The sequence below is a fragment of the Pseudophryne corroboree genome, chromosome 10 (genome assembly GCF_028390025.1).
Source record: "Pseudophryne corroboree isolate aPseCor3 chromosome 10, aPseCor3.hap2, whole genome shotgun sequence".
NCBI classification, from domain to species: domain Eukaryota; kingdom Metazoa; phylum Chordata; class Amphibia; order Anura; family Myobatrachidae; genus Pseudophryne; species Pseudophryne corroboree.
In genome coordinates this window covers 141,503,739-141,520,720 of record NC_086453.1, presented here as the reverse complement: position 1 = coordinate 141,520,720, position 16,982 = coordinate 141,503,739, and the positions used below count along the sequence as shown (strand labels likewise).

General features: G+C 47.1%; 1 protein-coding gene across 1 annotated transcript in view; it reads right to left on the bottom strand.

Moving 5' to 3' along the window:
• Positions 1-16,982, bottom strand: part of PTPRH (protein tyrosine phosphatase receptor type H) — a 426,591-nt gene that overhangs the window by 72,570 nt on the left and 337,039 nt on the right. The window contains exon 11 of the mRNA XM_063942825.1: positions 3,591-3,911. Coding sequence (XP_063798895.1) covers positions 3,591-3,911 — 321 coding nt within the window. The remainder of the gene's footprint in view (positions 1-3,590; positions 3,912-16,982) is intronic.

Genomic DNA, 16,982 nt, shown 5'->3' with positions numbered 1-16,982 from the left:
ACATCCTCTTCTCCTCTCGGCGGCAGGTGACGGCACGGCGTGACCTGTGACTGCACATCATGCTGTGCGGGGGAGCAGGGAGCTGGGCAGCATTTGAGCATCCTGAGGATGCTCAACGATGATTCCTCAATCCCCGGGATTGGAGCTTCCAATCCCAGGATTGAATCCCAGCCATTTTTGGGCCTACATCCCCGGATCCCGATCCCAGGATTGGCCTCCCTACTTCCCATCCTCATATAGCACATCCATGTATTTCCCTATCAGACATACCCATTGGCTGTTCATCTGGGAATTTAGTGTCTTTTGCAGCTCAAATGTCCATCAGTCTTTTATGAAGTGAGCATTGGAAAATGTGTTGTACTGTAAGCCGCTCCCAGAGCCGGCCATAGGCATAGGCAAACTGGGCAATTCCCTAGGGCATTTGATATGCTTAGGGCAGGCCTGGCCAACCTGTGGCTCTCCAGATGTTGTAAAACTACAAGTCCCATCATGCTTTGCCACAGATTTGCTATTAGGGAATGCTAAAACTGTGTCAGGGCATGCTGGGATGTGTAGTTTCACAACATCTGGAGAGCCACAGGTTGGCCAGGCCTGGCTTAGGGGCATCAGCAGCTTCTGCTGATTAAAATGATGTGCGGCATGCCTATATTCTGTGTGCAGCATTTCATATGCAGATACAGCCACAGTCTCACACAGTATATAGGCGTGCCGCATATCATTTAAATCAGCAGAAGCTGCTTGTGCATCCTACCCACATAGCAATGCAAATAATTTCATTAAAAAAAGGTGTGCCCGACAGCATTGAGGCAAGATTTATGAGGACACATCTGTTTCCAAGCAGAGGCAGAGGTCACAGTGTTAGTGGCAGTGTGAGTGCTGTGTGTGGGTGGGTTGGTTGTGCAGTAGTGTTTGGAATATGTGTAAGGAGCATTATGTGTGTCATGTAAAAATGCACTAATAATGTGCAACATATGTGTAAGGGGCACTATGTGTGTCATTATGTGTATAAGGGCATTAATAATGTGCGGCATATGTGTAACATGGTACTACTGTATGTGTGTTATCATGTATAGGGGCACTAATAATGTGCAGCAAATGTGTAGGGGGCACTATGGTTGTCATTATATGTATAAGGGCATTAATAATGTGTCGCATATGTGTAAGGGACATTATGTGTAAAAGGGCATTAATAAAGGTTGTCATAATGTGTAAGGCGCATTATAGTAACATAGTAAGTAAGGTTGAAAAAAGACAATTGTCCATCGAGTTCAACCTGTTTGTGGTCTCCAATGCAGTCTTATTGTAGGACTAGTTATTTTATGTTAGGACTAGTTATATTAACTATAATGCGTGCCTACGCACCATAACCCTGAATATTTTTATCCAATAGGAATTTATCTAACCCATTCTTAAAGGTATTGACTGAGTCCGCCATTACTACTCTCTCAGGCAGGGAATTCAAAACACGCATTGTCCTTACTGTGAAAAAACCTTTTCGCCTCAATGTGCGAAAACTCCTCTCCTCTAACCTAAGCGAGTGACCACGTGTCCTCTGTGCTGATCTTATAGAAAACAGGTCCCTCCCAAGTTCTGTGTATTGACCCCTTATATATTTGTACATGTTGATCATGTCCCCTCTTAGTCTCCTCTTTTCCAATGTAAACATGCCTAGCCTTCCAAGCCTTTCCTCATATTCCAGCATCTCCATGCCCTTGATTAGTTTGGTCACCCACCTTTGAACCTTTTCTAGCTCCAGGTTATCCTTTTTGTAATATGGTGCCCAAAATTGCACACAGTATTCAAGATGTGGCCTCACTAGTGATTTTTATAATAGGAGTATAATACTCTTGTCCCTTGCATCAATTCCCCATTTTATGCATGCTAATATCTTATTAGCCTTCTTTGCTGCACTCCTACTTTGGGTACTGCTGCTTAATTTGTTATCTATGTGAACCCCTAGGTCTTTTTCCAGTACAGAATCCCCTAATATTACCCCATTTCGTATGTAGGTGTTATTTTTGGTCTTGCCCCCACAGTGCATTACCTTACACCTGTTAAGTCATTCTTAAGAGACTCGGCATCCCCCTCCATATTTCTAACCTTACACAATTTCGTATCATCTGCGAAAATTGACACCATGCTCTCTAGACCTACTCTTAGGTCGTTGATGAAAATATTGAACAAAAGTGGTCCGAGTACAGACCCTTGTGGCACACCACTTAGTACTTTAGTCCAATTTGAAAATGATCCATTGACCACAACGCGCTGCTCCCTATTATCTAACCAATTACTAACCCAAGTGCATATTGTGCTCCCTAGCCCTATTTCTTGTAGCTTGTAGATAAGACGCATGTGTGGTACAGTGTCGAAAGCTTTGGCAAAGTCTAAAAAGATTACATCCACCTCCTTACCCTGATGTTTATAAGGACATTAATAATGTGACATTAATAATGTGACATTAATCTGTGACATTATGTGTATAAGGTGCTCTACTATGTGGCGTTGCATATAGAAAGGGCACTACTGTGTCATCTAATGTGAATAAAGGGCAATATGGTGTGGTGTAATGTGAATAAGGAGCAATTCAGTGTGATGTAGTGTGAATAAGGGGCTCTACTGTGAGGAGTAATGTTTATAAGGTAAAGTGATACTACTGTGGGATGTAATAGGAATTATGGACATTATCACATGATCAAATGTGAATAAAGTTGCAGTACTGTGTGGCGTAATTGGAATTGGGGTTATTGTGTGGCCATGCCCCTTGCCAGCAAAAACACACCACTTTTTGGGCTGTGCGCCAAATGTGCAAACTGTTCCTATTTAAAACATAGGGGGTACAAACACCAAAATAAGGACTGCTATGGGTGAGGGGTGATGGTGCTGGGAAAGAGGTACAAGGTCAGAGGCGGAACCAGCGGTGGTGCTAGGGGGCACCAGCCAAAATATTGCCTAGGGCATCATATTGGTTAGGGCCGGCTCTGGCCGCTCCAAATGGTGAAGGGATTTCTGTAAACATTACCTATAGCAGCCCTAGTGCCCACACAATACTTAATGAAAAACATATGATGACTTCTCTAAATTCAAAAACCATCCTGTCTTGGTGCTGTCATGATCTTGATCAAAGTAATCAATACGGGATCCTATTTATCAATAGCCCTATGGCCTCATTATCACATGTTTATTAGCAATTCAGCTCTTGGTGGTGAAGTTTTAAATAAATATGACCATAGGCAACTTCTAAATAATAATCTGAGTAAACAGAGCTGACAAATACAAAGTATCAAAGGAAAAAGGACAAATCATGTTTCATTCTAAATGATGCATCTGAAAGTCTGTCAGCGTACAGACATTTCAAGGTTCAGAAATATTCACGTATGATACATAAAGATGATGGTCAGGAAAGTAACAAGCTGAGGGGCAGATTTAACAATGAGTGATATACATTACAAATGATAAATGGTGCTCCAACCAGTCATCTCCTGTCATTTTTCAAATACATGACAGTTAGAAGCTGATTGGCTGGGGCACCATTTAACATTTGTGATAACAGGAATATCGTTTGCAATGAAATCTGCTCTTTGGTGTCATACCTGTCTCATCTTGTGTAATTGTTCCAGTACTGTATGTTATTATGTCAGCTGAAACTGAACGACGTCTTCTTTCAGAAAATGCAGCACTTGCAACGGTTATCACTGTGAAAATATATTGAGTTCCAGGTTCCAAATTCGTCAGGACATAACTGGTATTTGTGGTCTTTATGCTTTGCAATACGACTCCATTTGTTTGGTACTGATTCTGAATAATATACCCACTCTGATAACTAGATGAATAATTATCAGGGAGAATCCATTGCAGAGTGGCTGTGGTGTTAGTTATGTTGGTGACGTTCAAGGTCTTAGCAGCTACTGGGTCTAAAAACAAAACAAAAAAAAACAGTAAAATAAAATGTTATTTACTGAAAACGTGAACCATTATTAATTAACTGTATGCCTGAAACCTGTTGATATCTATAGTACAGTATATTGTGGGTGGTCTTCAGTATGCCGGCTGTCGGGATCCCGGCGCACAGTATACCGGCGCCGGAATCCCTAAACCCGGCATACCGACAGCTATTCTCCCTCATGGGGGTCCACGACCCCCCTGGAGGGAGAATAAAATAGTGTGGCGCGCGTAGCGTGGCGAGCGCAGTGAGCCCGAAAGAGGCTCCTTTGCGCTCGCCACGCTGTCGGTATGCCGGCGGTCGTGCTCCCGGAGCGGTATGCTGGTCGCCGTGAGCCCGAGCGCCGGCATACCGTACTACACCCGTATATTGTTGTCCTCTCTCAGATTTGCTCAATATGGGCCGGAGAGTGCCCTGCCGAAATATATAAGGCTTCTTGTGAGGTGCTATCCACTACTTACTATGAACATCACAATATAACAGTAGAAGAAAGTGGGTGGTCTTCTGTATGCCGGCGGTCGGGCTCCCGGCGCTCAGTATACCGGCGCCGGGAGCCCGACAGCCGGCATACCGACACTTATTTTCCCTCGTGGCGGTCCACGACCCCCATAGAGGGAGAATAAAATAGTGTGGCGCGTGTAGCGCGCCACCATGCCCGTAGCGTGGCGAGCGCAGCGAGCCCGCAAGGTCTCATTTCCGCTCGCCACACTGTCGGTAAGCCGGCGGTTGGCCTCCCGGCGCTGGTATGCTGGTCGCTGGGAGCCCGACCGCCGGCCAGCCGTAGTGAACCCGAAGAAAGTAAGTCATTTACCGGGGTGCACTGGAACTCAAACTATTTTTATTAAAAGTTTATCATTTTATTGGTATGCATTAAAAAAAGGATTTTAATTACCTACTGGTAAATCCTTTTTTCGTAGTCCGTAGAGGATGCTGGGGTCCATATTAGTACCATGGGGTAAAGACGGGTCCACCAGGAGCCATTGGCACTTTAAGAGTTTAAGAGTATGGGCTGGCTCCTCCCTCTATGCCCCTCTTTCCAGACTCAGTCTAGAAACTATGCCCGAGGAGACGGATATCTTCGAGAGAAGGATTATACACAGACAGTGGCGAGATTCACACCAGCTCACACATACAAGGCAAACTAAGCCAACTAGATTGAAACTCAGCAACCGCTGAAATATTACTTACCAAGTAACAATGCAGTACGTAACCAAAGCAAAGTTCTACTGAACCAGATAACTATCGCAGGAAACGAAGCGCTGGGCGGGCGCCCATCATCCTTTATGGACTAAGAAAAAGATTTATCGGTAGGTAGTTAAAATCCTATTTTCTCTTACGTCCTAGAGGATGCTGGGGTCCACATTAGTACCAAGGGGATGTACCAAAGCTCCCAGAATGGGAGGGAGAGCGCAGAGGCTCCTGTAGAACCTAGAAAACGTGTTCGACCCAGACCAAGTTGCTGCTCGGCAAAGTTGTAACGCCGAGACACCCGGGCAGCCGCCCAGGAAGACCACACCTTACGAGTATAGTGGGCCTTAACAGACGTAGGACACAGCAATCCTGCCGTAGAATACGCATGCTGGATAGTGAACCTGATCCAGTGAGAGATCGTCTGCTTAGAACCAGTTTCTTGGGGTTATATAGGACAAACAAAGAGTCCGATTTTCTGTGACAAGCAGTCCTCTTCACATAGATTTTTGGAGCCCTTACAACATCCAAGGACTTTGATGACATTGAGGAGTCAGTAGCAACTGGCACCACAATAGGTTGGTTGATATGAAATGCCGACACAACCTTCAGTAGGAATTTCTGATGTGTCCTGAGCTCAGCTCTATCTTCATGGAAGATCAAGTAAGGGCTTTTACAGGAAAAAGCACCAAACTCCGACACACGTCTAGCAGAAGCTAAGACCAACAAAGTGACAGCCTTCCACGTAAGAAACTTGACCTCAACCTCCAGTAGAGGCTCAAACCAGTCCGACTGGAGGAACTGCAAAACCACATTAAGATCCCATGGTGGCGTAGGTGGTACAAAGGGAGGTTGGATGTGCAAAACTCCCTTCAAAATAGTCTGAACCTCAGGGAGGGCAGCCAATTGTTTCTGGAAGAAAATGGAGAGGGCCGATATCTGGACCTTCACGGATTCTAACCTCACGCCCATATCCACACCTGCTTGTAGGAAAAGAAGAAGCCTTCCTAGTTGAAACTCCACCATAGGAAACTTCTTGGACTCACACCAAGATACATATTTTTTCCAAATACAATGGTAATGTTTTGACGTAACACCTTTTCTTGCCTGTATCAGGGTAGAAATAACCCTGTCCGGAATGCCTTTCCAAGCTAGTATGAGGCGTTCAACTTCCATGCCGTCAAACGTAGCCGTGGTAAGTCTTGATAGGTGAACGACCCCTGCTGCAGCAGGTCCTCCCGAAGAGGAAGCGGCCTCTGGTTTTCTCGCAGTAGATCCAGAAGATCCGCGTACCAAGTCCTTCTTGGCCAGTCTGGAGCAATGAGGATCGCATGAACTTTTGTTCTCCTTATGTGTTTTAGAACTCTTGGAATGAGTGGAAGTGGTGGAAACACGTACACCGACTGAAATACCCACAGAGTCACTAGGGCGTCCACCGCCACTGCTTGCGGGTCCCTCGACCTGGAACAATATTGCCGAAGCTTCTTGTTGAGATGAGAGGCCATCATGTCTATTTGGGGTACCCCTCAGAGATCTGTTATCTCCTCAAACACCTCCGGATGGAGACCCCACTCCCCCGGATGGAGGTTGTGTCTGCTGAGGAAGCCCGCTTCCCAGTTGTCCACTCCCGGAATGAAGATTGCCGACAGCGCCAGCGCATGTTTTTCTGCCTAGAGAATGATTCTTGTTACCTCTGACATTGCAGCTCTTCGTTCTGCCCTGTCGGTCTATGTAAGCCACCGTTGTTACATTGTCCGACTGCGCTTGAATGGCCCGATTTCTTAGAAGATGGGCCACTTGCAGAAGTCCGTTGTAGACGGCTCTTAGTTCCAAAATGTATATCGGAAGACTAGCTTCCAGACTTGAACACCTTCCCTGGAAGGTTTCCCTTGAGTGACTGTGCCCCAGCCCCGGGAGGCTTGCATCCGTGGTTAGAAGGATCCAGTCCTGAAACCCGAACCTGCGGCCTTCCAGAAGGTGAGGCAATTGGAGCCACCAGAGAAGTGAAATCCTGGCCCTTGGGGACAGACGTATTCTCTGGTGCATGTGTAGATGAGATCCTGACCACTTGTCCAGGAGATTCAGCTGGAAGGGCCGAGCATGAAACCTCCCGTACTGCAGAGCCTCGTAAGAGGCCACCATCTTCCCCAGAAGGCGAATGCACTGATGAACCAACACTCGGAGTGGCTTCAGGACGTCCCGGACCATTGTTTGTATCACCAACGCTTTTTCCTCCGGCAGAAACACCCTCTGCACGTCCGTGTCGTGGATCATTCCCAGAAAGGACAACCTCCTGGTTGGTTTCAAATGTGACTTTGGAAGATTCAGGATCCAACCGTGTTCCCTGAGTAGATGGGTTGTGAGAACAATGGATGTAACAGCTTCTCCTTGGACGATGCCTTTATCAGCAGATTGTCCAGATATGGAATTATGTTCACCCCTTGTCTGCGGAGGAGAACCATCATCTCCGCCATCACCGTGGTAAATACCCTCGGTGCTGTGGAGAGACCGAATGGCAGGGTCTGGAACTGAAAATGACAGTCCAACAGTGCGAATCGGATATAAGCTTGATGCGGCAGCCAAATCGGAATGTGGTGGTACGCATCCTTGACATCCAGTGATACCAGGAATTCCCCCTCCTCCAGACCTGAGATCACCGCTCTGAGAGATTCCATTTTGAATTTGAACTCCCTCAGATATGGGTTTAATGATTTCAGATTCAAAATTGGCCTGACCGAACCATCCGGTTTCGGTACCATGAAAAGGGTTTGAATAGTAACCCTTGTTTTGCATATGAGGTGGAACTGGGACAATGACTTGTGACCTTTCCAACTTTTTGATGGCTTCCTTTAGGATAGCCCTGTTGGCCAGCGAAGCTGGCCAGCCTGATTTGAAGAATCGTTGAGGCGGAAGCTCTTGGAACTCCAGCCTGTACCCCTGGGACACAATATCCCGCACCCAGGGGTCCAGGTCGGACGCCACCCAAAACGTGGCTGAACCTTCTGAGCCTCGCTCCCACCAGTCCTTCCTCCAGGCTGTATGGTCCACTGTCATGCTGAGGATTTGATGGGTCCTGGGAGCCTGCAGTAGCAGGTTTTCTGGATTTTGCGGCTTGGTTTTCCTTGTTTTAAGAGTCCGAAAGGACTGTGATATAGCTGAAGAAAAAGGTTTCTTTGAAGCAGGCGCAGCTGAAGGAAGAAAGGGTGACTTACCCGTCGTTGCAGTGGAGATCCATGCATCTAGTGCCTCCCCAAATAGGGCCAGACCTGTGGAGGTTAGGTTCTCCACGCCTTTCCTGGATTCTGAGTTGGCAGACCATTGGCGCAGCCACAGTTCTCTGCGAGCTGAGACAGACATGGAAGATATCCCTGCAGCCATCGAACCCATGAATCCCGCAGAATCCTGCATGTTACGTAAATATAGATCAAGGTCACTTTTATCCATTGTATCCGATTCCTCAAGTAATGTGCCTGACCACTTTACTATAGCTTTAGAAATCCAGGCACAGGCAATAGTAGGCCTTAATATTGCCCCTGAAGCCATGTATATGAACTTGAGCGTAGTGTCAATTTTGCAATCAGCCGTTTCCTTAAACGCGGCAGATCCTGGTACAGGTAAAGCCATCTTTTTTGACAGTCTGGATACAGATGCGTCAACTATGGGTGGGGTTTCTTTCCCATTTCTTTCTAACTTCCTCAGGGAAGGGGAAAGCAACCAGAACCCTTCTGGGTATCTGGAATTTTGTCTCTGGGTTTTCCCAGGATTTTTCGAACATAGCTTTTAATTCTTTAGACGCAGGGATCGTCAGCGAGGCTTTCTTAGTATCGGAAAAGTAAGCCTCCTCAACCTGATCAGGTAGTGTGTCAACAATATTTAATACATCTCTAATGGCTTCAATCATCAATTGTACCCCTTTTGCAAGAGATGTCGTCCCCCTCAGCATGCCCCCATCACCGTCTACTGTGTCAGAGTCGGTGTCCGTGTCATCTTGCATAATCTGGGCAAGAGCACGTTTCTTAGGGAGAGTGTCAGGGGGCCCTGAAGGTACCGACCCGGACCAAACAGCCATAGAGGTCTGCAAAATCTGAATTGCATTTTCATTTTGTGCTACTCTAGTAGAAATCTGAGAAATCATACTTTTTGTGGAGGATAACCACTCCGGTTCCCATAATGGAATCTGTGCTAAACCAGAGCAATTCTGATTACATGGAATGGGATCATCCTGAGATGACATATCCTCCACAGCATAAGACACAGAATCCCTAGACATGGCTTATGGAGACAGCATACACCCCCCCCCCCACACACACACACACACACACACACACACACACACACGGAAATAGCAGACAGAGTATCCCACTAAGAATGCCAAGAGAGACACAGAGTTTGGAGCCAACCCACGCACAGCGCCTTGTAATATAAAGGACACCCTTTACCAGCGCCTACTGTGTACTATAATAAGATACACAGCGTAATGTACCGCCTCCTCCCCCTTCTACAACCCCCTGGTACCGCGCAGGATAGCTGGAATTGCTTAGAGGGACAGCTCTGGCAGCACTGTAGACTGGAACTGCAGGCAGGAAAATGGCGCTGAATGCTGCTGGGTCCGCTCTGAGGAGAAGCTCCGCCTCTTGAAGATAGCGCGTCTTCCCGCACAAATTCTTTATACTGGCCTGAGGATTCCGTCTTTCGGCGGGGGATTCCGTCCCCTGCTAACGTCTGTGTACGGAGGATTCTGACGCTAGCCTGGGGATTGAGGGCCAGATGTACTAAGCCTGAAAAGTGATAAATATCACTGTGATAAAGCACCAGCCAATCGGCTCCTAACTGTCATTTTTCAAACACAGCCTGTAACATGGCAGTTAGGAGCCGATTGGCTGGTGCTTTATCACAGTGATATTTATCACTTTTCAGGCTTAGTACATCTCCCCCTCACTCTCAGGACGCACCTCATATCGCCAACACTGTGTGCCACTGAGCCTTCCCGGAGCGCAGCCCTTCAGAGCCCCTACCCTTGTGACGCCATATCTCGCCTTCTTCTGATCTTCTGGCTCTGTAAGGAGGTGGCGGCATGCTGCCGGGGTGAGCGATCCCCTGTGGCGGGGAATAGTCGATCCCCTCAGGAGCTCAATGTCCTGTCAGCGGAGATAGTGTCTCACATCCCGCAGGGCAGACAGTACTCCCCTCCTTAGTCCCACGAAGCAGGGAGGCTGTTGCCAGCAGATTTTCCATATTGGCCTGCATGCATAAGCGACGGGGCACCAACGATGAACGAGCGCGGGGCCGCGCATTGTTCATCGTTGGTGCCTACACACTGAACAATATGAATGTTCATATCGTTCACTTAAATCTTTCAGTTTGTAGGGCCCATAACTCTCTCTGCACATGTTATATCTGCCCCCCCCCTCCCCCCCTGCAGTGCACATGGTTTTGCCCATCTGCTAACAAATTTGCTACTACGATCAGGTCTGAATTAGGCCCTGTGTCTGATATCATTATAGGCTATTTGAGTGGCTTTTAGTGGGAGTATCTATAGTCACAGTTAGTTAATATTAGTGATGTGCACCGGAAATTTTTCGGGTTTTGTGTTTTGGTTTTGGATTCGGTTCCACGGACGTGTTTTGGATTCGGACGCGTTTTGGCAAAACCTCCCTGAAATTTTTTTTTCGGATTACGGTGTGTTTTGGAGTTGGGTGTTTTTTTACAAAAAACCCTCAAAAACAGCTTAAATCATAGAATTTGGGGTTCATTTTGATCCCATAGTATTATTAACCTCAATAACCATAATTTCCACTCATTTCCAGTCTATTCTGAACACCTCACAATATTATTTTTAGTCCTAAATTTGCACCGAGGTCGCTGGATGGCTAAGCTAAGTGACCCAAGTGGCCTACACAAACACCTGGCCCATCTAGGAGTGGCACTGCAGTGTCAGACAGGATGGCAGATTTAAAAAATAGTCCCCAAACAGCACATGATGCAAAGAAAAAAAAAGGTGCAATGAGGTAGCTGTGTGACTAAGCTAAGCGACCCAAGTGGCCGACACAAACACCTGGCCCATCTAGGAGTGGCACTGCAGTGTCAGACAGGATGGCAGATTTAAAAAATAGTCCCCAAACAGCACATGATGCAAAGAAAAAAAGAGGTGCAATGAGGTAGCTGTGTGACTAAGCTAAGCGACCCAAGTGGCCGACACAAATACCTGGCCCATCTAGGAGTGGCACTGCAGTGTCAGACAGGATGGCAGATTTAAAAAATAGTCCCCAAACAGCACATGATGCAAAGAAAAAAAGAGGTGCAATGAGGTAACTGTGTGACTAAGCTAAGCGACCCAAGTGGCCGACACAAACACCTGCCCCATCTAGGAGTGGCACTGCAGTTTTCTAGCGAGAGGATGAGTGCTTCCATCCTCATGTGAATCTGAACCACTAGCCATGAACATAGGCCAGGGCCTCAGCCGTTCCTTTCCACTCCGTGTCGTAAATGGCATATTGGCAAGTTTACGCTTTTAATTTTGATTTTTGGGTCATTTTACTGAACTTTTGTAGTATACTTGACGACACAGAGGTAGAGCAATGGACTACTGTACCATACTGCTATATATATACTGGTGGTCACAGCAACATTCTGCACTGTCCCCTCCTACTATATACTGCGCACAACTAAAATGCAGCACAGGTATGGATGCATAGTATACTTGACGACACAGAGGTAGAGCAGTGGACTACTGTACCGTACTGCTATATATATATATATATATATATATATATATATATATACTGGTGGTCACAGCAACATTCTGCACTGTCCCCTCCTACTATATACTGCGCACAACTAAAATGCAGTACAGGTATGAATGCATAGTATACTTGACGACACAGAGGTAGAGCAGTGGACTACTGTACCGTACTGCTATATATATATATATATATATATATATATATATATATATACTGGTGGTCACAGCAACATTCTGCACTGTCCCCTCCTACTATATACTGCGCAATTTTGCAGCTCCACCCCCACCCCCATTGCAACCAAAAATGATCATATTATCAAATATTTGGAAAAAAGGGATACCATTGGACAATATTGTGCCCGGTGTGCTCAAAAGCATCTGTCACATGGCCCCCCAGCTTATTCTCTACATGCCAAGTGTGTGTCCCCACACGTTGCACCACATCACTGCACAACATCATTACACTACATCACTTCAAAGTGCCTTTTATGCTGCACTACATCACTACATTATGTGACCCTATACACTGCACTACATCATTAAACAACATACCCATATATGCTGCACTACATCACTACACTATGTACATGCCCCTATATGTTGCACTACATTATTACGCTCTATCCCCTATACGTTGCACTACTTCACTGCACTACATGCCCCTATGCACTGCACTACATTACTACACTATATGCTGCACTACATTACATGCTCCCATACACTGCACTACATGCTACAGTATATCACTACACAACATCTCCATTACAAACAATAAGAATAGGACATCTCAGTGACTACCATGAGGAAGATCTCAGCTCCTTTGTCCTGTGTAGCTCCGGACAGATTTGAATGAGGGCAGTATGCGGTAGACTCAGTGAAGGAAGGGGGACGAGCATGGTCCGCAGCAGCAGCACATGGGTGGCTGCTCCAGGAGCAGGGACCAGCAACCACATACAGCAGATCACTTGCAGAAGAGGCAGGTGCAGCAGAGACTGGATGCACTCAGGAGCAATTCTAGGCACGAGCAAGCAGGGCGAGTGCCCGGGGCGCTGTGGCCCACAGACGCGGCCGCAGTCACCCCTAAAGGCGCCCACCCGCACCTCGCATCCCACTCCCTGGCTGCAGCAGGCACTGTGTGGGTGCCCGCTACAGCCGGCGCCATTGTCGGATGCCATAGATCATAATTGACCTCTTATGTCTGTGCGGCGCTATGGGAGAGACATCATGACGTCTCTCCCATAGAGAGGAGCGAGCGGCCAGAGACGGAGCAGCAGCAGCGGTCGGGAAGCACTAGTGGGACTGGTAAGTATTGTGGGGGGTTTTGAGTTTGTAAGCAGCGCTACTAGGGGACACAACTACTGGGGGCACAACTACAGGGAGTACTGGAGGGCACAGCTACTGAGGGCAAATCTACTGGGGGCACAGCTACAGGGGGCATAACTGAGGCCATGCCCCTTCCCTATGAAGCCATGCCCCTATTTTTGGGCACACGCCTTAGGCGCACACTAACTCTGTTTTCCTGTCGGGGGGGGGGGGGGCAAGGGAAACTTTCACCCTGGGAGCCACAAGGTCTAGAACCAGACCTGGATGCACTCACTGACACTCTGCTTGCTTGCCTGCCTCCTCTCCTCCAGCCAGACTGCCTGCTAGTGACTGGAGGCTCGCTGCCCTAGAGCTGGGACAGCGTGCAGGGAAAGAGCAGTGTGGACTGGCGACTTTGACAGGCAGAGCATCAAGGGTGAGTGGCGGCTGTGAGAGGTGGACTCAGGAGGCGTGGCTTCAACCAGTGCTCCAAGTAGAGCCCGGATATCTGTGGCACAGCTCCACCCGGGGTTTGCCTCTCACTGCTGCACAGCTCCATGTTCTCCTCAACTGACAGGCACCAAGAAAGGCTGTGCTTGTATCGCAGCTGCTGCCTGGGACTGACCTTGGGTCTCTTTCTCAGCGCCCTCCATATCCTGCACCCGGGTCACATGCCCCCCTAGCCCCTTCCCAGTTGCAGCCATGATTATACCATAGAGAATTTGATCAAGCTTCTGTCTTCTAGGGTGTCCTTATCAGTATCTGTGCGTGCGGCTATAATTTGTGTTATGTCTATTACCTCCGGCTGCCTTTGAAGTCAGATAGTCCTTAGCAGTAATCAGACTGAGCTGCTGGTGCTTACACAGACAGATCTATGTACTGTGCACTCCTACCTTTTAACTAGACATTGGCAACAGTGTCCCCTTATTAATAGGCAACATAGTTAACTTAGTTTATATCACATAATTAATGAGTTAACAACAGTTACAGAGAGCCAACAGCTGTTTCACCAATAAGGCTTTGTCAATGCATTTGTCACGGAAGTTGTTACTGAAATAAAGTGAGTTTACAGCACATTAGCAGCTATACTAATACAGAAGTCTAATGAAGTTCTCAAAGGTATAATACTTATGGCTGTAATCGGAATATATTGACTGAAATAATTAAAATCAGCTGACTAGCATATACTCACTCACTGGAGTTGTTAATGAGCTTATAGTATACTATAGATCATCAAATAGCAGCTATATTAACTGACTGTGATTATAGATACTACCACTAATAGCAACTCAAATAACCTATAATGATATCAGACACTGAGAGATACATTGTGTGATAATAGAACACCTTAGGTACTGTAATGGGCACTACACACTTGCCGATGTGTATGAGCAATATGAACGGTCTTGTTCAGTAATGAACGATAAATTGTTCATATCGCTCAGTATGTATGCACCAACGATGAATGATGCATGTCCCCGCGGTCGTTCATCGTTGGTTTTCCCTCGTTTAGCAAAGCAAGACAATTTGGACGATGGTCGTTAATCACTGGAAACGAACATCGTCCAAATCGGAAACATCGGCAAGTGTGTAGGGCCTTTAAGAGTTTGTGTATGAATCTGTCAGGCCAGTACCAATTGCAACAATTGTTACCCCTTATGCAAACTAAAGAACACTATTAGGCATATGGCCTTAGTGGAATATAAGAGCAACCAGATAATTTGTGAAGTTAATAGCCACTGTGCTCGCATTGAATTGATAGACAACAATGTTGGATCATTTTATTGTACACTTTTCCTCTTACGTCCTAGAGGATGCTGGGGACTCCGTAAGGACCATGGGGATAGACGGGCTCCGCAGGAGACATGGGAACTTTAAGAAAGACTTTATGTATGGGTGTGCACTGGCTCCTCCCTCTATGCCCCTCCTCCAGACCTCAGTTTGATACTGTGCCCAGTGGAGACTGGGTGCATTACAGGGAGCTCTCCTGAGTTTCCTGTTAGAAAGAATTTTAGTTAGGTTTTTTATTTTCAGGGAGCCTGCTGGCAACAGACTCCCTGCATCGAAGGACTGAGGAGAGAGAAACAGACCTACTTCTGTGAGTTTCAAGGCTCTGTTTCTTAGGCTACTGGACACCATTACTACGCAGGTCTCACCCTCGCCGTCCATCCCAGAGCCGCGCCGCCGTCTTCCTCGCAGAGCCGGAAGATAGAAGCCGGGTGAATATGAGAAGAAAAGAAGACTTCTTGATCTTCACAGAGGTAACACACAGCAGTAACGCTGTGCGCCATTGCTCCCATTCACCTCACACATGGCAGTCACTGTAAGGGTGCAGGGCGCAGGGGGGGGCGCCCTGGGCAGCATATAAACTTCTCCTTTGGCAAAATTACATATATACATGTACAGCTGGGCACTGTACATGTATATAAAGAGCCCCCGACAGTTTTTTAAGAATTTTAAGCGGGACAGAAGCCCGCCGTCGAGGGGGCGGGGCTTCTCCCACAGCACTCACCAGCGCCATTTTCTCCACAGCACAGCGCTGAGAGGAAGCTCCCCGGACTCTCCCCTGCTTACTCACGGTGACAGAGGGTTTTCAAGAGGGGGGCACATAATTGGCGCATATACATATAATAAGGCGCTACTGGGTAAACATTTGGTGTTTTTTCCTGGGTCATATAGCGCTGGGGTGTGTGCTGGCATACTCTCTCTCTGTCTCTCCAAAGGGCCTGGTGGGGAAACTGTCTTCAGATAATAGTTTCCCTGTGAGTGTGGTGTGTCGGTATGCGTAGGTCGACATGTCTGAGGTGGAAGGCCCGCCTAGGGAGGAGGGGGAGCGTATGAATGTGAGGTCTCCGTCGGCAGCGCCGACACCTGACTGGATGGATATGTGGAATGTTTTAAGTGCTAATGTCAATTTATTGCACAAAAGATTAGACAAAGCTGAAGCTAGGAAACAGTCAGGGAGTCAACCCATGTCTGTCCCTATGTCGCCGGGACCTTCGGGGTCTCAAAAGCGCCCACTATCCCAAACAGGAGACACAGATACCGACACGGATTCTGACTCCAGTGTCGACTACGATGATGCAAAGTTACAGCCAAAAGTGGCTAAATGTATTCGTTATATGATTATTGCAATAAAAGATATTTTGCATATCACGGAGGAACCCCCTGTCCCTGACACGAGAAACCTGAGGTAACTTTTCCCTCCTCACATGAGTTGAGCGAGTTGTATGAAAAAGCGTGGGAATCTCCAGACAAAAAACTGCAGATTCCCAAAAGGATTCTTATGATGTATCCTTTCCCGCCAACGGACAGGATACGGTGGGAATCCTCCCCTAGGGTAGACAAAGCATTGACACGCTTATCAAAAAAGATAGCGCTGCCATCCCAAGATACGGCTACCCTCAAGGATCCTGCTGACCGCAAGCAGGAGGTTACCTTGAAGTCCATTTACACACATTCTGGTACCTTACTCAGACCGGCGATTGTGTCGGCCTGGGTTTGTAGCGCTGTAGCAGCATGGACAGATTCATTATCAGCGGATATTGAGACCCTAGATAAGGATACCATTTTGTTGACCCTAGGGCATATAAAAGATGCTGTCTTATATATGAGAGATGCTCAAAGAGACATTAGTCTACTGGGTTCCAGAATAAACGCTATGTCTATTTCTGCTAGGCGAGTCATATGGACCCGGCAGTGGACAGGTGATGCTGACTCGAAGTGGCATATGGAGGTTTTGCCTTACAAGGGTGAGGAATTGTTTGGGGAAGGTCTCTCGGACCTCGTCTCCACAGTAAATTGAATTTT